Source organism: Antechinus flavipes, chromosome 3 (genome assembly GCF_016432865.1).
Source record: "Antechinus flavipes isolate AdamAnt ecotype Samford, QLD, Australia chromosome 3, AdamAnt_v2, whole genome shotgun sequence".
Taxonomy (NCBI): Eukaryota; Metazoa; Chordata; class Mammalia; order Dasyuromorphia; family Dasyuridae; genus Antechinus; species Antechinus flavipes.
The window spans coordinates 530,600,736-530,618,521 of record NC_067400.1 but is presented as its reverse complement, the minus strand read 5'-3'; the positions used below and the strand labels follow the sequence as shown (position 1 = coordinate 530,618,521).

General features: G+C 38.3%; 1 protein-coding gene across 7 annotated transcripts in view; it reads right to left on the bottom strand.

Annotated features, from left to right (window-relative positions):
• Nucleotides 1–17,786, bottom strand: part of ANKRD42 (ankyrin repeat domain 42) — a 146,878-nt gene that overhangs the window by 112,564 nt on the left and 16,528 nt on the right. For all 7 annotated transcript variants that reach the window (XR_007952161.1, XM_051987223.1, XM_051987224.1 and 4 more), the window contains exons 2-3: nucleotides 11,952–12,115; nucleotides 6,958–7,065 (exon numbers count right to left, since the gene is read on the bottom strand). Coding sequence is in view for 6 of the 7 variants with exons in the window: in XM_051987223.1 (XP_051843183.1) it covers nucleotides 6,958–7,065; nucleotides 11,952–12,115 (272 nt within the window). In the remaining variant the exon portion in view is untranslated. The remainder of the gene's footprint in view (nucleotides 1–6,957; nucleotides 7,066–11,951; nucleotides 12,116–17,786) is intronic.

The window sequence follows — 17,786 nt, the reverse complement described above, 5'->3', positions numbered from 1 at the left end:
AGGAGCCATGAAGCAAAATAATTCCTAAGACATAAGCCCGGGGGAATGGGAAATACTTAACAATGAAATTCTAAATACACAAAGATAAACAGTTCCAATAAGGAGGAAAAATAGGAGTAGCCTCATGAAACCTGTGTGAATGTGAAAAGTATAGCATGATATTTATAATGCTAACAATGCTAAAACTCAGAAAGAACAGAAACTGACAAGGAAAGTAATAACAAAAAGAGATGCCTTTTTTTTAAAGCTTCACTAGGAGAAAAAGGAAGACAAAAGGAGCAGGGATTTTCACTTGGGATGAAAAAGAAAGTAATGACAAATCTATGATGGGTTCAGCACTGTGACATAAATTGCCTTCATCACTCTCACATCCTGTGTCTTCTTATAAATGGCATAGTCTATTAAATGTCAATGTCTGCTATAAGAATGGATCCATTAAGTTATTAAGTTTTATTGTATTTAGATAAATAGAAGATTGCTGGCAATGAAAAGATTATGAAATGCACAAGTCTTCAATAGTAAGTGACCACTGCTATTGTTATTTCTGATTCCATTTCTCCCAAGGACTCCCTGTCATGTCTGGTAGTCTGTGACCATTCTGGTACTAAAGTCACTCAGAATTATAAACTTGTCCTCTTTTGGCACATTGATGAGGGTTCTCCAAGTATTCATAAAAAAAAAATTTGACACAGTAGAAGCATATACATAGATGATGGGGGCATGGCACTTGATACAGATGAATCTAGTAGGGAGGAGGATGGTAACTATTGGAAACATTTCATCAGGAATATGTAAAGGAGGGAACAACGTGTGTGTGTGTGTGTGTGTGTGTGTGTGTGTGTGTGCATGCACATGCATGTTTTCAAAACTCATAAGTAAGAAGGTAATGGGATAGGAAGGAGGGAGAGGATAGGAAGGGACTTTTGGAGGGTGGGTAAGTTAAGAAATAGAGGGCAAGACAGCAGGTAGAAATAAAGAAAAGGAGAGAAGAAGAACAGGAATAGAGTGAGAAGGATAATAAGGGGAAATAGGAAAGAGGAAAATATATAAGTAATTATTGCTTAAAATGTGAAATGGAATAAATTTACTTATAAAAGGGAAAGGGATAATAAATTTTAAAAATTGAATACAATAATAAGTTACTTTCAGAAAACAATCAAAATGAGAAATATATACAAAGAAAAAATAAAGAGCAGGAGTAAAATTTATTATGTAAAAAAAAGTAGAGGTAGTAATCATTTGATCTCAAACAAAGTTAAAGCTAAAACAAATTTAATCATAAGAAAAAACTAGGAAAACTACATTATGTCTCAGCCATATTATTCAATATTGTTTTACACATTTAAAATAATTAGACAATATAAAATACTTAAGGATATATCTGCCAAAACAGGCACAGAACTATATGAACATAAACATAAAACGTCTTTATACAAACAAGTCAGATCTAAATAAATTGAGTAATATTTATCGTTCATGGGTAAAGATAATAAAATTTTTTAAATGATATTTTTGCCTAACTAATCTATTCATTAAATTTCATCCCAATTAAATCATTTAAAAATTATCTTACCGAGTTAGAAAAAATTAACATAATTCATTTGAAACGTCAAAAAAATGGAGAAAATCATGTAAAAGGAGTAGATTCAGCAGTGTCTGCCCTTAAACTCTCTTATAAGGTAAGAACATTGTTGAAGTATAAAATGAGTAATTTTGTTTATTTTAAATTAAAATATTGAAACCTATGTAGCCAAGAGTAGAAGGGAAGCAGAAAATTTGGGGAAAAAATTACAAAGAATCGTTCAGATAGGAAGTCATTAGATTGGAATATTGTTATGGTATAAGAAATAATGAGTTGGTTGATTTAGGGAAAAAAAATGGAAAGACTTGGACTTATAAAGGAAGATGCTATACACCTCCTGACAATCAAATGACAAGCAGAAATAAACATAGTATGCTCTTACACATATGTGTATAAATGTATATATGTATATATGTGTATGTTTATAGATATCTATGCAGATGTATCCACACTTTATTACAGCCTGCTTATATTGGAGAGAAGGGGAGAGAAGGAAAAAAAAAATTTTAAAGTTCACAGAACAAAAGAAAACCTACAAAAAAGGAAAGAAAAGCTGTCCAGCTTTGAAAACAAGTAGTATTTATTATATGGGTTTTGTTGAAATGAAAATTTGTTTTGTACTGAATCCTCTATTGTTCTGTAGTATACAAAGCAATGTTGTATTTCTTTTTTCTTTTCTCATTTTATATTTAAATTTAAAATAAATTTTTTAAATTACCAAAAAAATTGCCCATAGCTGTGAGTTATGAAACATTATGATCCCTAAATCAAGTTCTGGGTCACCCAAAAGGCAATGAAAAGCTGGATGGTATGAGATATATATATATCATATATTATGAACAAGAAATAAACAAGAGAAACTTTGTAAAGGGCTATAAAGAGAGACATATATAAAAAAGGAAGAACAGTCATGTGGCAAGAGCAAATGCTCATTGTTTTTTGTCCCATGACATCAAGAAAGTGATTTCATGACTTGCAAGTAAACTGGATTTAAGTGAGGCAGGACTGTACAAAATTACTAGTCTCTATTCTCTGGGGCCATCTTGATCCAGTGGCAAGACATATATCAGGATGACTGGAGATGGCCCCAGTTGCAGTAGACCACCTTGGCTTTCTTAAGCTAAGATCCTCCCCAAGTCTCAGTTTGTCTGACGCAACACTCCGTCAGTGATTAAGGGTAGGTAAGAAGAAATGAGGTACTATATCATACCAAAGAAATCATAAAAGAGGGAAAAGGACCCAGATGTGCAAAAATGCTTGTAGCAGCTCTTTTTGTGGTGACAAGGAATTGGAAAATGAGCAGATGCACATCAATTGAGGAATGGTTAAATAAGTTATGATACATTGAAGTAATGGAATATTATTGTTCTATATAAAAATGATGAACAGGCTGATTTTAGAAAGGCTTGGAAAGATTTAAAGGAAGTGATGCTGAGTGAAGCAAACAGAACCAGGAAAACATTGTACTCAGCAACAGCAGGATTGTGTGATGATCAACTCTGCTAGGCTTGGTTCTTCTCAGTAGTTCAATGATACAAGGCAATTCCAATAAACTTTGAATAGAAAACACCATCTGCTTCTAGAGAGAGAACTATGGAGACTGAATGTAGATCAACATATTCTATTTTCACCTACCTTTTTTTCTCGTGGTTTTTCTATTTTATGCCTATTTTTCTCTCCCAACATGATACATATGGAAATATATTTAAAAAGGATGTACATGTGTAACATAAAAATGATTTTTTAAAAAGAGCTCTTCAAAAAAGCAGCAAAAAAAAAATGAAGAAAATCAGGCAAAGTTCAGTTGGATACTTCATGTGCTTCTTCTTCTTATAGGAATAGTTAATGACTGTAACCCAGACCACACCTTTTTCTGTTTACTAGGCAACCTTGTGGGCTATACCTTTCCTTTGGCCCACAGGTCCAAGGTACTTTTCCTATTGGAGGTTGAGGATTTGCCTAAGGCTTCTGTGGTCTGAACAGCCCACATAGTGCCTTTGTATCCTTTTCCCTAGAGTCCTAAGGAGCTTACAAATAGATGCTATTATTCATCATAAAAATCACCAAATTCTCTTGTTTGAGCTTTGAAGTTCTTTAATCAGAAACCAATTCTAACTACCAGTACAGATCTTTAGGCTCCTGACCTACCCTCTTAATGTTGTGTACTTCCTAGCTAATCATAGGTCTTCTCTTTACCCAGCACAGTATAGATAGATATGCAATACAAAATAGTCTTAATCAATCATGGGCTTTTTATGAAACAAAATCAGTAAAAAGAAATAGCTTATAAAATATGTAATGTTCTTCTCTAAAATATATTGTTCTCCAGGAGCAGATTTCTTGGGGGCTTCTGGGAGCAGCCTTCCTTTCAGTTCAAAGTAAGAATCACCTCAAATGCAGCCAGAAGTTAAAAGTTCAGACCCTTTATTGTCTCTTTCAAAATAGCCCAGTTAGCTTTCTTAGAGACTATCTCTCTCCTTCGTTCCAAGAGCATCCTTTGTCTTCCAGCTTTAGCCTCTAGCTCCTTCCGAATCTAAAGTCTCCAGCCAGCACAAGGGTGGAATGTGGAATGAACTGACTCCGCCTCTGAGAGAGTGAGCTTGTGGGCTTCTGAATTGTGAATCTCTCGAAGTCTCTAGTGGGCTCCTCCTTATATATGTTCTCTTAAAGGTGTGAACTCTAAAGGTATAAACTAAGTACACAAGCATTGTCTCTATCAATTCCAGTGAATTAGTACCTTGTTTCAAGTTCTGGCCCATAACAGAAATAATTAAAAAACAGAATAAGTATCTCTTAGCAAGTAGGCCTCTGGAAGAGCACCTGAGAAGAGTAAACACTAATCTTCAGGCCAAACCTCTGCTAACCTAGCAGAGGGTGGGCCTTACAGCAGCCTTTTATATGATGCTGTTGTCATTCAATCTTTTCAGTCATATCTGATCCTTTGTGACCTCATTTGGGATTTCTTGGTAAAGATACTGAAGAAGTCTGCCATTTCCTTCTCCAGTTCATCTTATAGATGAGGAAACAAAGGCAAACAGAATTGAGTGACTTGTATACAGTCACACAGCTAAGTATATAAGGCTGAATTTAAACTCAGGTTTTCCTGACTCCTTTACTTACTAGCACATCTGCTACTCTTAGTTCTTCCCTAATCCTAGAGCACACATTGAAAGATACTGACACAGATTTGGACCCAAAATCCTGCTGCTCTTTTCCCATTTCTCTACTTAGCTCCATTTCTCTTCTGTGGACCTGAAGGCTAGCTTATTCTTTCTTCCATCTGCTTCCTTTGCTTTGTTGCTGAACAATTCAAAATCTCCTAGTCCCAAGGAACTTTGGCAACTAAGCCCAAACCTTGGAATAGATCAGTCTTCATATCAGAAAGAGAATATTGTCCTTTCAAAATACTAACCCTAGGATACCTAACTAAATTTTGAACTAAAAATAATAATATTTATATAGTATTTACTGGGTCCTATGCTAAGGCACTGTGCTAAGCCCTTTATTAATATTATCTCATTTGGAACTGATGCTAAGTGAAATGAGCAGAACCAGGAGATCATTATATACTTCAACAACGATATTATATGAGGATGTATTCTGATGGAAGTGGATTTCTTTGACAAAGAGACCTAACTCAGTTTCAATTGATCAATGATGGAGAGAAGCAGCTACATCCAAAGAAAGAACACTGGGAAATCAAAGCGAACTATTTGCATTTTTGTTTTTCTTCCCGGGTTATTTTTACCTTCTGAATCCAATTCTCCCTGTGCAACAAGAGAACTGTTCGGTTCTGCAAACATATATTGTATCTAGGATATACTGCAACATATCTAACATATATAGGACTGCTTGCCATCTAGGAGAGAGGGTGGAAGGAGGGAGGGGAAAAATCGGAACAGAAGCGAGTGCAAGGGATAATGTTGTAAAAAAAAAAAATTACCCTGGCACGGGTTCTGTCAATATAAAGTTATTATAAAATAAAATAAAATATATATTAAAAAATATATTATCTCATTTGATCACAATAACCCTGGAGATAGGTGCCATTATTATCCCCATTTTATAGATGAAGAAATTGAGGCAGATGGCAGGTAAGGGATTTCTCGAGGATGATAACTAGATATCTTGAGGATATATTTGAACTCAGGTTTTCCTGTCTTCAGGCCTGATTTTATACAGGCTGTGTCATGTAGCTAGAACTTTGCCCTGCCTATGCGGATAAGAGCCATCCAAGCAGAAATGTCTGGCCCTGTGTGGATATCCTGCTAATTAACTGTTAGAACTAGAAGAAGTGGGAAGTATACTTCTAGAAAGGCCTGATGACCTATAATGGAAGTGCTTGGCTTCCTGTTTTGGAGCAACTAGATATATTCAGTGACTAATTCCAGTTCACTAACAACTGGATAAAGAGAGGGCTTGTGAATCGGCTCTGTAACCAGAATTGCATTCCACATTTACACACCATCCTGGTCCCTGGCCCCACCACGACCACTGCTGAGGTGAGCAGCCTGGGCTGGCTATTCCATGGTGCCAACAAAAGTCAAGGCGACAAGTCCCTGCTGAATCTATCCTTTCCTGCATTTAGGCAAAAGAAGAGTGGCAATGACTATGACCCTGTGAACTTCAAAAGATCAGCCCAGAAAGCTGGATTGGTCCAGGAGTGGGAGAAACAAAGTACTAAAGAATCCACCTGACTAAACCTGGCGGCAGCTGAAACCAGACTAATGCAATGGCTATGCTACAACAGGAAGTAAACTTTCCATCTTAATTAAGAAGCTGCATTAAATCTGAGCCCACTACTCTCGCCACAAATGGGGACAGGGAAGGAAAGAAATATTTGTGTTTCTGGTTCTTATTCTGTCTGCATGAGGATATCTATATAGCCTTCTGTAAAAGCTGACTGATGTTAATTGGTTTAAATGAAACCAGATCTTAACTATTAGTAGTAACCAATGGAGAGAACATAGTGGAATGGGGGCCTTCAGCTGACCACATTACAGAAAGTTTTCTCGGGCTCTTCAGAAGTCTCCCAAAAACTTTGAGTGGGAGCTGTAAGTAGCTCCATTCTAGGAGAACAAGTCGAGTCTTACTTAGGATTCAGGGACAAGCCATGGGATTGATATTTTGTACACAGATATTGGCTTTTGGCAGTTGTCAAAACATACCACAAAGGTTAGGTAGGATCTGTGTCTTACATCAAGTTCAGTAAATGGAAAGTTGGTAACAAGAGCCCCTAAGTAATGAAATTCCAAGAACTATCACCTTTCAAATAAAATAATGAGAATAAAAGCATTCCAATAAGAATTCATCCAAGTGAATAGGTTCATTAATATATTTTTAAATCTATTTAACAAGAATTTTTTTCTCTTTACCTGCATACAGGCATCTTGACCTCTGATTGCAGCAATGTGAGCAGCTGTCCAACCTCCTGGGGTTACACTCTTGATGTCAGCCCCATGCCACAGCAACCAGTGAAGACACTAAATTAAAGAGAAAGAAAATATTAAAATGCACATATCATACATATTATTCTGCTCTAAATAACTGTCATTTATTTTTATAATGATAAACTCTGCATTCCTACTCAACCACACTTACATCTCTAGGCTCACTGGTTGATATTGAAGTTTGTACATTTAAAAGTATTGCTGGAACTAGGAAGAAAATGTATACAAATAACAATTTTTAAATGCTTAAGAATTCTGACCAACAATGACCAACATAAGGATTTCATGATAAAGGATGCTACCCGCCCTCCAGGCAGAGATGATTTGACTCAGGATATATACAAACTGAGACAGGGGGTTTGGGGACATGGTCAATGAAAGAATTAACTAAATTGCACATATTTGCTACAAGCTTTATCCTATACACCCCAGAATGGGATTGCTTCCACTGAGTTGGCTTTCATCCCCTGATGCTGAGGAAGTTACAAGAAAAGATCAAATAGAAACCTGATGAGTCAGGGGAGCAATGGCTCCTGAGAGTGCAGTCCAATGAAGCTAATGTAGAATCTTTCTGCAGCAGAGTTCCATAGGTTTGAGAAGCTTTCTGAGGACTAACTGGAACAAAGGCACCTAAATCAAAGGCTCCAGACCAGAACTTCCCTTGTCCCTTTTTGGAGCTGATTGAGATTGGGAGTTATCATATCTGGCCTCATAAATATGAATTCCTAATGCAGCTGACTTCCCATGGGGATCTCCCAGACAGGAAATAAAAGTTCTTAAAGGGAATAAGGGTTTGATAGATTTTATCTATATAACCTCTCACCATCACCACCAAGGTCTGCACATCCTAGTTCAGGATCAATTAAAGCAAACGTTTTGGAGAACCCATATATGTCAACTGACAAAATGGGTGGAAGATTGAATAGTAGTTGCCATTAGGGAAAATACTGATTTGAGTGTAAATAGCTGGCCCAAGGATGGAAGAAGATGACCCTACATCTACTTCCCTCCTAGGGAAAATGACATCTCCTCCTCCAGGAAGCTTTGAATGTGGCTTCTGAAAAAAGGAGATTGAAAAAGTAATTGATCAGCATGTCTATGGGGATATTAATAAAACTGCTTCGTATTATCTGGGACAGGGATAGTTAAGACTGTGAATTATTATCATTTATTATATTGTTTGGGAAAATTATATTTTTTAAATATAGTTTTAAATAATCAGAGATTGTTTAAACCCAGAATGTTGTCCTGACCTCAATAATTCTCCAGAAATTCCAAAGATAGCTACAAGAACTTGAGTTCTTCCCCATTCTACCTGGTAAGCTGACAGTTCTACCCATTATGAAAGAATAAAACAAAACAACTTCAACACTCAGTAATTCAGTAACTGGGACTACTCTGAGGGATGAGGGTAGCTGGCAATTCCTCCCAGGAGGCTGAGTTGCAGGTTGCAGACTTGGCATATGAGAAAGCTTCGAATGAATGAATTGATGATTCATTAAGTACTTACTATTTGAAAAGCCCTGTGCTGGGAATACAAATAGAAAAGTCAGATGGTCTCTCCTCTCGGAATTTGAATTCTACTAGGAGAGACAACCCATATGGAAGTTTTCATAAGCAAATCAGATGAAGTTAAGATGCAGTAGCAAAGCAGATAGTGATATCCCCCCTCTAATAACATTTTCACAGATAAAATCCTATCAGTTTCTGATACTGAGCCATCCAAAAGCACCAAGGACTTGGTGACAAGAATGTTCTTGCTTGGATTTACAACTCCAGGAGCAGAGATCAGGCTGCATCTCCATAGGAGTTACCACCCAAAATAATGACTACAGAATGTGCACTTGAACTACTATTCCCAACGCTCTTGGGCTCAGAGCAGGAGCTGACTCAATCAGGATCCGGGAAAGATAGTGGTCAAGGTAGTGAAGTATATGCAGTCTCCTATCACTTCATCACAGGACCCTGCTGTTTCAGTCAAGATGGCATATCTTAAGGGAGGGACAGATAAGATCTCTATGCTGATTCCTGGGCGGTGGTTATGAGTGTGGCCAAGTATTGGGAACCTGGAAAGGACAAGCCTGGACAACCATAAGTTCTTCCCACTTTGGGGTCAGAACAAATTGATGAGTTCTGCAGCTGCCTTCCATCACATACAGTTGTTTCTGGGCCAGCAAAGACAAAACTGCCCAACCAGATCAATGTTCCTAGCAGAACAGCACAGGTAGGAGGGATCCATCCCAATCTGGACATAAGAACCATGATGCCAGTCCACATAATCCTCCAACAAAGAATAAGGGGTAAGGTGGCCTCTTTGGCTCTTCACATCAATTAGAGCACCCCTTCGAAAAAGAAGTCTGGCCTGATCACACTGGAGTCCTAACTTACTTCCAAGTAATCAGTTTATAGCATTAATCCCTTTCACAATCTCGAGGCATGAGGTTTGCCCTTACTGCAGATGACGCCTTTTGAAGCTAAGGCATTTTGGTACTGGTTAAGTCTGCCCCCCTTCCCCTCCCCTCCCAGGCATCAAGCTTTCACAAGATAGCTTCTCCTTCCTTATAAGCTTCCTGTCCCAAAGACCTGAAGAAAAGCCACAAGAAGGTCTATCTATGTCCCACCTGTTGGGTTTCACCTCTTTTACCTCTGAGAGCTGACATTTTTAGATTTTGGAATAGCCTTTTGAAAAACAGCTTCATTACTCAGCCCCTATCACAGTTAGTTGCCCATCTCCCAGAAGTCACTTCCTCAACCCTAGAAAGGAGGAGGGTTCTCCATTTCAGTGACATTATAGCCTCCAAGATAACTTATTTGATACATAGTTTCACCTTGTCAGGACCTTCCTTATTCCACTCCCTGCATGGAGTCCCCTGGACCTCAATGATCCTGATGCTTCAGGGGGTCCATATATTCTGAAGAAACATCTCAGTTCCCCCCAATTGGCATATCTCTTTTTATGGAAATGGTTTAAACAAATCCTTCCCAGAGAGGTTTTAGTACACCATATAATGGAATTCTGGGGAGGTGCCCTACTTTCTAATGACATGAGGAAGGTGAAACTCTGCCTTCCTATGACTACCATGAATTTGTACAGAAAAAAAGGATATTCTTGAAGATAATCCTGAGTCCTTAGAAAAAGATAAGAGATATACCTAGATCCTGCAGGAAAAAAAAGAGGGGAATCACTTCAGCAGAAGTCTCTAAAGGGAAAAAGATTTGCTATCATTTCTCTGATGGAATTTCTGGGGCCAGGGAATACTGAGTAGGTATTTGTAAAGGAAAAATCTTGCTATATAAACTTAGATGCTAGATACCTTATCTACTTTACTACAGATGACCCTGATTCATGAAAAATAATTTATAACTGTGCCCAACATAACATCATTTGTATAGTAGTCCTGATGTCCCTGGTGCTTCCGACTTATCACCACCACCTTGAATTAGAAGACCAAATGTAAATTGAAAAGTTGTAGTATCACCCACCATAGAGACTAGATTATTGAAATCTGACATTTGGTCTTTCCAAAGTGAGGAAAGTTTTAAAAGCCTAAGATTTTGGTCTTTATTTTTCACTATATTTTTTCTTTTTTTCTTTTTCTTTATGATGATTTCTTCAAGTAGAAAGGCTATACTTTTTTTCTTTTTCCTTTTCTCTTATCTCTGCCTATGCTAGGTTTGACAGTAAAAGTTAAATTAAATGGTGGAATTCTTAGGACTTCACCATGATGGGGTGGTATGTAATTGGTATTTATACATAACCCCCAACATGGGTTAGGCTTAATTTTTTTTTCCTAAAAGACAACAAAGACAAAGTGGGGGCTTGATTAGTCCAGGACTAGACTTTACAGAAACTTCTTGATAGTAAAGAGGTAGAGATGAAGAGAGAGAATATTCCTTGAATGGAGAACTGTTAGTAAAAACATACAGTGTCTTCTTCAAAGAACAGTCTGGAACCTAGTGTCACTGAATCCAAGAGTAAGGGCAGGTTATAAACTATAAAAGACTGACAGAGCACTACTTAATTATCATAAATGTATCCTTAAAGCCCAAAACTGTCAGTCAGTTATTTTTACCACTTATTAAAAAGTATAATTTTATGTTAGTTTATAAATCTTAGGCAAGAAGCAGTATGACATAGTGGATAAAGAGCTGACCTTGGAGTCAAGAAAACCTGGATAAAAGGTCTTCATATTTCTGGCACTCACTAGCTCTATGATTCTGAGTAAATTACTTATCTTTTCAGAGTCCCCAAGCTACTCTTTCTGAGGCTAAGCTTCCAAGCAATTGCTAACCTGAATTAGTAGAAGAGGATTCTCTCACCATGAATTCCTTTAAAGCAGTCAAATTACACAACCATACCAAAAACAATCTTTTTCCCCCTGAGGCAATTGGGGTTAAGTGACTTGGCCAGGGTCACATAGCTAGGAAGTGTTAAATGTCTGAGATCAAATTTGAATTCAGGTCCTTCTGAATTCAGGGCTGGTGCTCTATCTACTATGCCAACTAGATGCCCCTAAAAACAATTTTAAAGTACTTTTAACTGTCTTCTGTTTTAGAACATATGCTAGCTCAGGAGAATCAGAGGAAAAACATTAATACTATATGAAAAATGAAGTATTTTATAGATAACAAGGGAAAAATAAGCAGAAGGCATATCAATTATTCTATTTTTACCCAATTCAGATGCAAATACTTATTTTGAACTTTATATATGGTGAGTATTTAAGTCATTTATTTGACATTTCAATGCTTCAATGCTATCTTAGATTATGCAACAGGATACAATCTGCTAATAAGAAATTTCTGATATCAATGAATCACAGATCCAATCCAAAAAAAAAATCACCTGGATGCATGATATTGCTAAAATTCAATAATTAGATCATCCACTTTTAATAAGTATTTTTAAAGCTTCTTACCTCCAAACTTCCAGAATGTGCTGCCCAATGTAAAGGGGTAAATTTATGGAGGACATCAACCTCATTAATGTTGATTCCACTCTCTACAATTTCTGCTAGCTGTTTCACATCACCAGCTTTCACTGCATCATGTATACTAACAAAGTGAATCTTCTTCCTGGAATCTGAAATATCATGAAGTTTAAAAGATTACAGAATATCAGAGTTTTCATAAAGTCCTTTTATCTACATTATCACAATCAAAATTGGATTAGAATGTGTAAGGGTTTAAAAAACCTCTAAGTACAAGGAATGTGGTTCAAGGCATGTGGAAGGACCTGAGGGATGAGAGGGACCAAGGCACAGGTGAGTTCTGTGTGGAGGTGGGGCATAGCCCCAAGAGGCATGTCTGACTCCAGGTACTACATCTCCCTCCTTAATGCTCTCAAAGCCTAGAATACCTCCCTCCTTCTTCTCGAGCCAATCCCGTTATGACCTGCTCATCTATGTAATCGGTTCCTAGAGGACCTCCCCTTCGCTGGATCCTGAGGGGGGGTATATATATGTGCTATCTAAGAATAAAAATCTCTTTTGCTTCACCTCTACATCCTGGTCGATCTGTATTTGTGAGATCCAGGCTGATAAGTTGGCCTAGCTGTGCCACCGATGGGAGGGCAGAGTAAGCCAAAGGGGATGCTACAAGTGGCGCCCGAACAGGGACAATTTAGCTAGGACCTCACCGTGTAGCAGGCCTACAGGGTGAGAAGAAAACAGAACTCTATTCTAGTGAGTAGAAAGTTAGGGATGGGACAAACTGTTGTAAGAGTCTCAGACCGGGAAGTATTGGGATAAGAAGTATGTTGGATCATTAAGAAAGTGGGGATAGAAATAGACATGAGGACCTCGCAGGAATTTATAGATACTATACAATTATGCTGCCCATGGGTGTAACAGCCTTCTTTTAAACAGATGGGGAACAGTAGGACATCAGATGGCCTCTTATAAAAGAGAAAATCCCAGGGAAATCCCTGAACATCACCTGATATATTAAGTAATACGAAGCACCACTGAGGGCACTAAATTAAACCCTCTCAAAGTGCATGTTGAAGTGCAGACAGAAAAGGAGAATTGCAAGAGTAGCAAAAAGGAAAAGGGAACTGAATGGGCTCCTACCTTGGAGTGTTCCATAATTAAGAAAAGGAGTGTCCACGAGGCAAATATCAATATGATGGACATAAATTTAGAAGATGAGTAAAGAAGTGAGGCAAGGAGTGATGAGGAAGAACAAAAGAAAGGGAGAGAAAGACAAAAGGAATAGCCCATGAATCCTTTCACCTTCCTGCATCTGCTTTACAATGCCTTTATGGCCTTATCAAGGAACAAACCCGTAATATAGTAAAACATTGTGCTCATTGTGTGCCTTTCCTCCCCCCCACTACCTCCAGCTAGAGTTAACCCTTGTGAAAGAGCCCCTAATGAGCTATGGCAAATGAATGGCCATATGGGGCGAGTTGATATTACATGTTCTTTTTCCAAATTTATGTGGGCCATAGCTTCCCCTAAAGAAACAACCATAGCTGTGATTAAACATCTACATCACTGTTTTTCCTCTTAAAGGATCCCAGCAGCCATAAAGATTGATACTGGGCCAGCTTTTACCTCTAAACATTTTGCAACCTTTCTCTCCACCTTTGGGATTATCCATGTTACTGGTAATCCATACAATCCTACTGGCCATGCCCTTGTAGAAGATGCCCATCACACACTGAAAAGACTCCTTATTAAACAAAAAGGTTAAAGTAAAGTAGCAAAAAGGAAAAGGGAACTGAATGGGCTCCTACCTTGGAGTGTTCCATAATTAAGAAAAGGAGTGTCCACGAGGCAAATATCAATATGATGGACATAAATGGAACTGAATGGGCTCCTACCTTGGAGTGTTCCATAATTAAGAAAAGGAGTGTCCACGAGGCAAATATCAATATGATGGACATAAATTTAGAAGATGAGTAAAGAAGTGAGGCAAGGAGTGATGAGGAAGAACAAAAGAAAGGGAGAGAAAGACAAAAGGAATAGTCCATGAATCCTTTCACCTTCCTGCATCTGCTTTACAATGCCTTTATGGCCTTATCAAGGAACAAACCCGTAATATAGTAAAACATTGTGCTCATTAGCCCCTGATGGCTAAACCAGTCAGATACAGACAAAGCTGTATTTACATATAACTTTTTGTGTGTCAATTGGGAAGATGCATTATCTCCAGCCATAAGACATATGATAAATGCCCCTGATGAAAGAAAAGACACTCCTATGAGAACAGCACTTCAGGCTCCTAATAAGACTTATGATAGCATTATGTGGAAAGATGAGGATGGGAAATGGCATGGCTCCACTTGAGTTCTTTTGAAGGGGCTGGTATTCTTATGTGTTACAGATGCAGATGGAAAAGAGCTATGGCTCCCTACTTAATGGACCCAAACCATTTATGAGAGAAGAGAAGGACAAGGTGAGGAGACAGAGACACCTAAAGAAGAAACAGTGGGGAAAGAGGAGGATTCATAGGAATAAAAGGACTAAGACCGCTGATCTCAGGACATTAACATGTCTTTTCTCCATTCTGTGTCAAATAGCCCTAGCTCAGACAGACTCTATACCTATGGTAGAACTAAAGCAGGAAGAACAACAAGGTAGAGAGATATGGGTGTTAGTGAATGTGGGCCTCAGACGACTTTTGACCTGGGATGAACCCTCCCCAGATTTACTTTTCTGTGGTAATGTTACCTCCCTGACTGATGAAGATTCTAGTAAGCACCTACCCCTCAGGGAATCAAGAATTAAGACCTTAAAAGACTTTATATTTATTATCAGGGGTATTGTTATATGTATGACAGACCAAGTGCCTTCCCCAACAACAAAAAGACTTTGCTTATGAGTGGCTCGGCTCCTGGGGCATGGCACATCATGAATACTGATTGTGGATACGATGTTCAGCACTCTCTTTATATAAACTTGACTATGGGTGGGGTACTGTGGAAGGTGTATGCTGATTACTCTGAACCCCGCCTTTTAGACTGCACCTTTGGACCTGTAACCCTGTTATGGCCCCTCTTTCTCGGATTGCCATAGGCCCATCCCACATACTGCTTGGACAGCACGGGGCTATCTCCAAGACACCTGATATAATGATACACAGGGAATTCAGATATATTCCTAGTTGAATAGATGACCCAATACTGCAATCACTCAAAGACCACTTGAGATTCCAAAACCAGTAATGCAATATCAAAAAGTATAACACCCAGGACTCTGGAAAGCTGTAGCAGCTTTTGTTCTGGGAACATATGTGAATATCACATATGTAGATATAATTTGAAACCATGCAAAGACCCGACTTTCCAGGCATTTAGATCCCTCTTTGGTCATGATGGGGCTAACTATACCAATGAACATCAGTCTAATATAGGTTGTGATATCATGGTTTACTCCTCTGAAACACAAGGTGTGACCCCACCAAGTTACAGATTCCTAATATGCAGTAATTCCAATTACAACGTTACCTCGAAAAACCCCGAATTAGACAAACCTGTGTTCCAGGTAGATATACATAATTTCAGATAGTATAAGATCCCAAGCATATCCTCCAAATTCTACCTTATTTCTAATAGGTATTCAGCGGTTTACTCTCCTGAAGGCTCGCTCCCCTGAACCTTAATTTGCCACCACTGAGGATGCAGCATGGCACAGAAATAGTCAGGCTCTGCCTATGAGACACAAAAGGGACTTGGGAGGAGTAGTAAGAGGGCTAGCTTTAGCTATGTCTGTTTTTGAAGAATTTCAAATTCGAGAACTTTATGCACAAACTAACCTAGTTTTCCAAATTCAGGATCTAGCCCCCAAAATGGCCCAAGCCTTTCAAGTGCAGGCAAAATTAGATAATATACTGGAAGGACAAATCCAATGTTTAGCAGAAATTACTCAATAACTGGGTAATGAAGTCCTTTGGATAGAATTGAGAAGTATCTCATTTGATGGAAGATACTCTCAAATATGTGTAACCTCTTTACCCTCTAATAAGATGTGCAATGCGTCTCCTTTTCCCTTCTCACAGCACTGGTGCAATGCATCACAAACATTGGCTGAAATTCAAAGCACAGATTTCACTATGGAATTGCAATCTTTGTGACAACTTATCTATTTAACAACTAACTACACCAATCAATGGTCATAAAAACAGTCCTGAGATGTTATAGTACAACTGGCTGAATGGATCAAGCACACCTCCTCACCATTTGCCCCCTTTTTATACATATTGGTGCTATGATAGCTTTTGCTTTCTTGCTATTATTTTGCTTACCAGTCATGATTAGCTGTTTTTTCTGCATATTTCCACAATCTATACACCAGGTTAAAAGTGAATACCTTAACCTCACAGGACATTCCTGAGGACCCCACCCCCTAGACACTGCATTAAACAAAAAAAGGGAGATATATGGGTTAAAAAACCTCTAGGAGCAAGGAATGCAGTTCAAGGCATATTGGAAGAGCTGAAGGATGAGAAGGACCAGGACTCAGGCAAGTTCTACGTGAAGGTGGGGCATAGCCCCATCTCCCTCCTTAGTGCTCTCAAAGCCTACCACACCTCCCTCCCTCTTCTCTGATCAATCTCATTATGACCTGCCTGTCCAAGTTCCTAAAGGACCTCCCCTACCTCAGATCCTCAGGGGAGTATAAATATGTGCTATCTAAGAATAAAGTCTTCTTTCACTTAACCTCTACCTCCTAGTTGGTCTGGATCCAGGTTGGTGCCCAAAGACTGGTAAGTTAGCCTAGTTGTGCCACCAACAGGTGGGCAGTTAAGAATAGCCCAAAGGGGACACTACAAGAATGCATTAATTTAAATGGTCAAAGGATATGAAAAATTTTCAGATGATGAAATTGAAATTACTTCTACTCATATGAAGAGGTGTTCCAAATCACTATTGATCAGAGAAATGAAAATTAAGACAACTCTGAGATACTATACACCTTTTGGCTAAGATGACAGGAAAAGATAATGATGAATATTGGAGGGGATGCAGGAAAACTGGGACACTGATGCATTGTTGGTGGAGTTGTGAACAGATCCAACCATTCTGGAGAACAATTTAGAACTATGCTCAAAAAGTTATCAAACCGTGCATATCCTTTGATCCTGTAGCCCCTACTGGGCTTATATCTTAAAGAAGGGAAAGGGACCTATATGTGCCAAATGTTTGTGGCAGCCCTCTTTGTAGCGGCAAGAAACGGGAAACTGAAGGGATGCCCATCAACTGGAGAACAGTTGGGTAAATTGTAGTATATGAATGTTATGGAATATTATTGTTCTGTAAGAAATGACCAGCAGGATGAATACAGAAAGGCTTGGAAAGACTTATATGAACTGATGCTGAATGAAATCAGGAGATCATTATACACTTCAACAATACTGTATGAGAATGTATTCTGATGGAAGTGGATATCTTCAACAATGAGAAGATCCAATTCAGTTCCAAATGATCAATAATGGACAGAATCAACTACACCCAGAGAAGGAACACTGGGAAATGAATGTGGACTATTTGCATTTTTGTTTTTCTTCCCAGGTTATTTTTACCTTCTGAATCCGATTTTTCTTGTACAACAAGAGAACTGTACGAATCTGTACACATATATTTAAGATATACTTTAACATGTTTAACATGTATGAGGCTGCCTGTCATCTAGGGAGGGGGTGGAGGGAGGGAAGGGAAAAAAGTTGGTGAGTGCAAGGGACAATGTTGAAAAATTACCTGTGCATATAAAAAAATAGATTTTTTTTTTTTAAAAAAGAATGCATCAAGA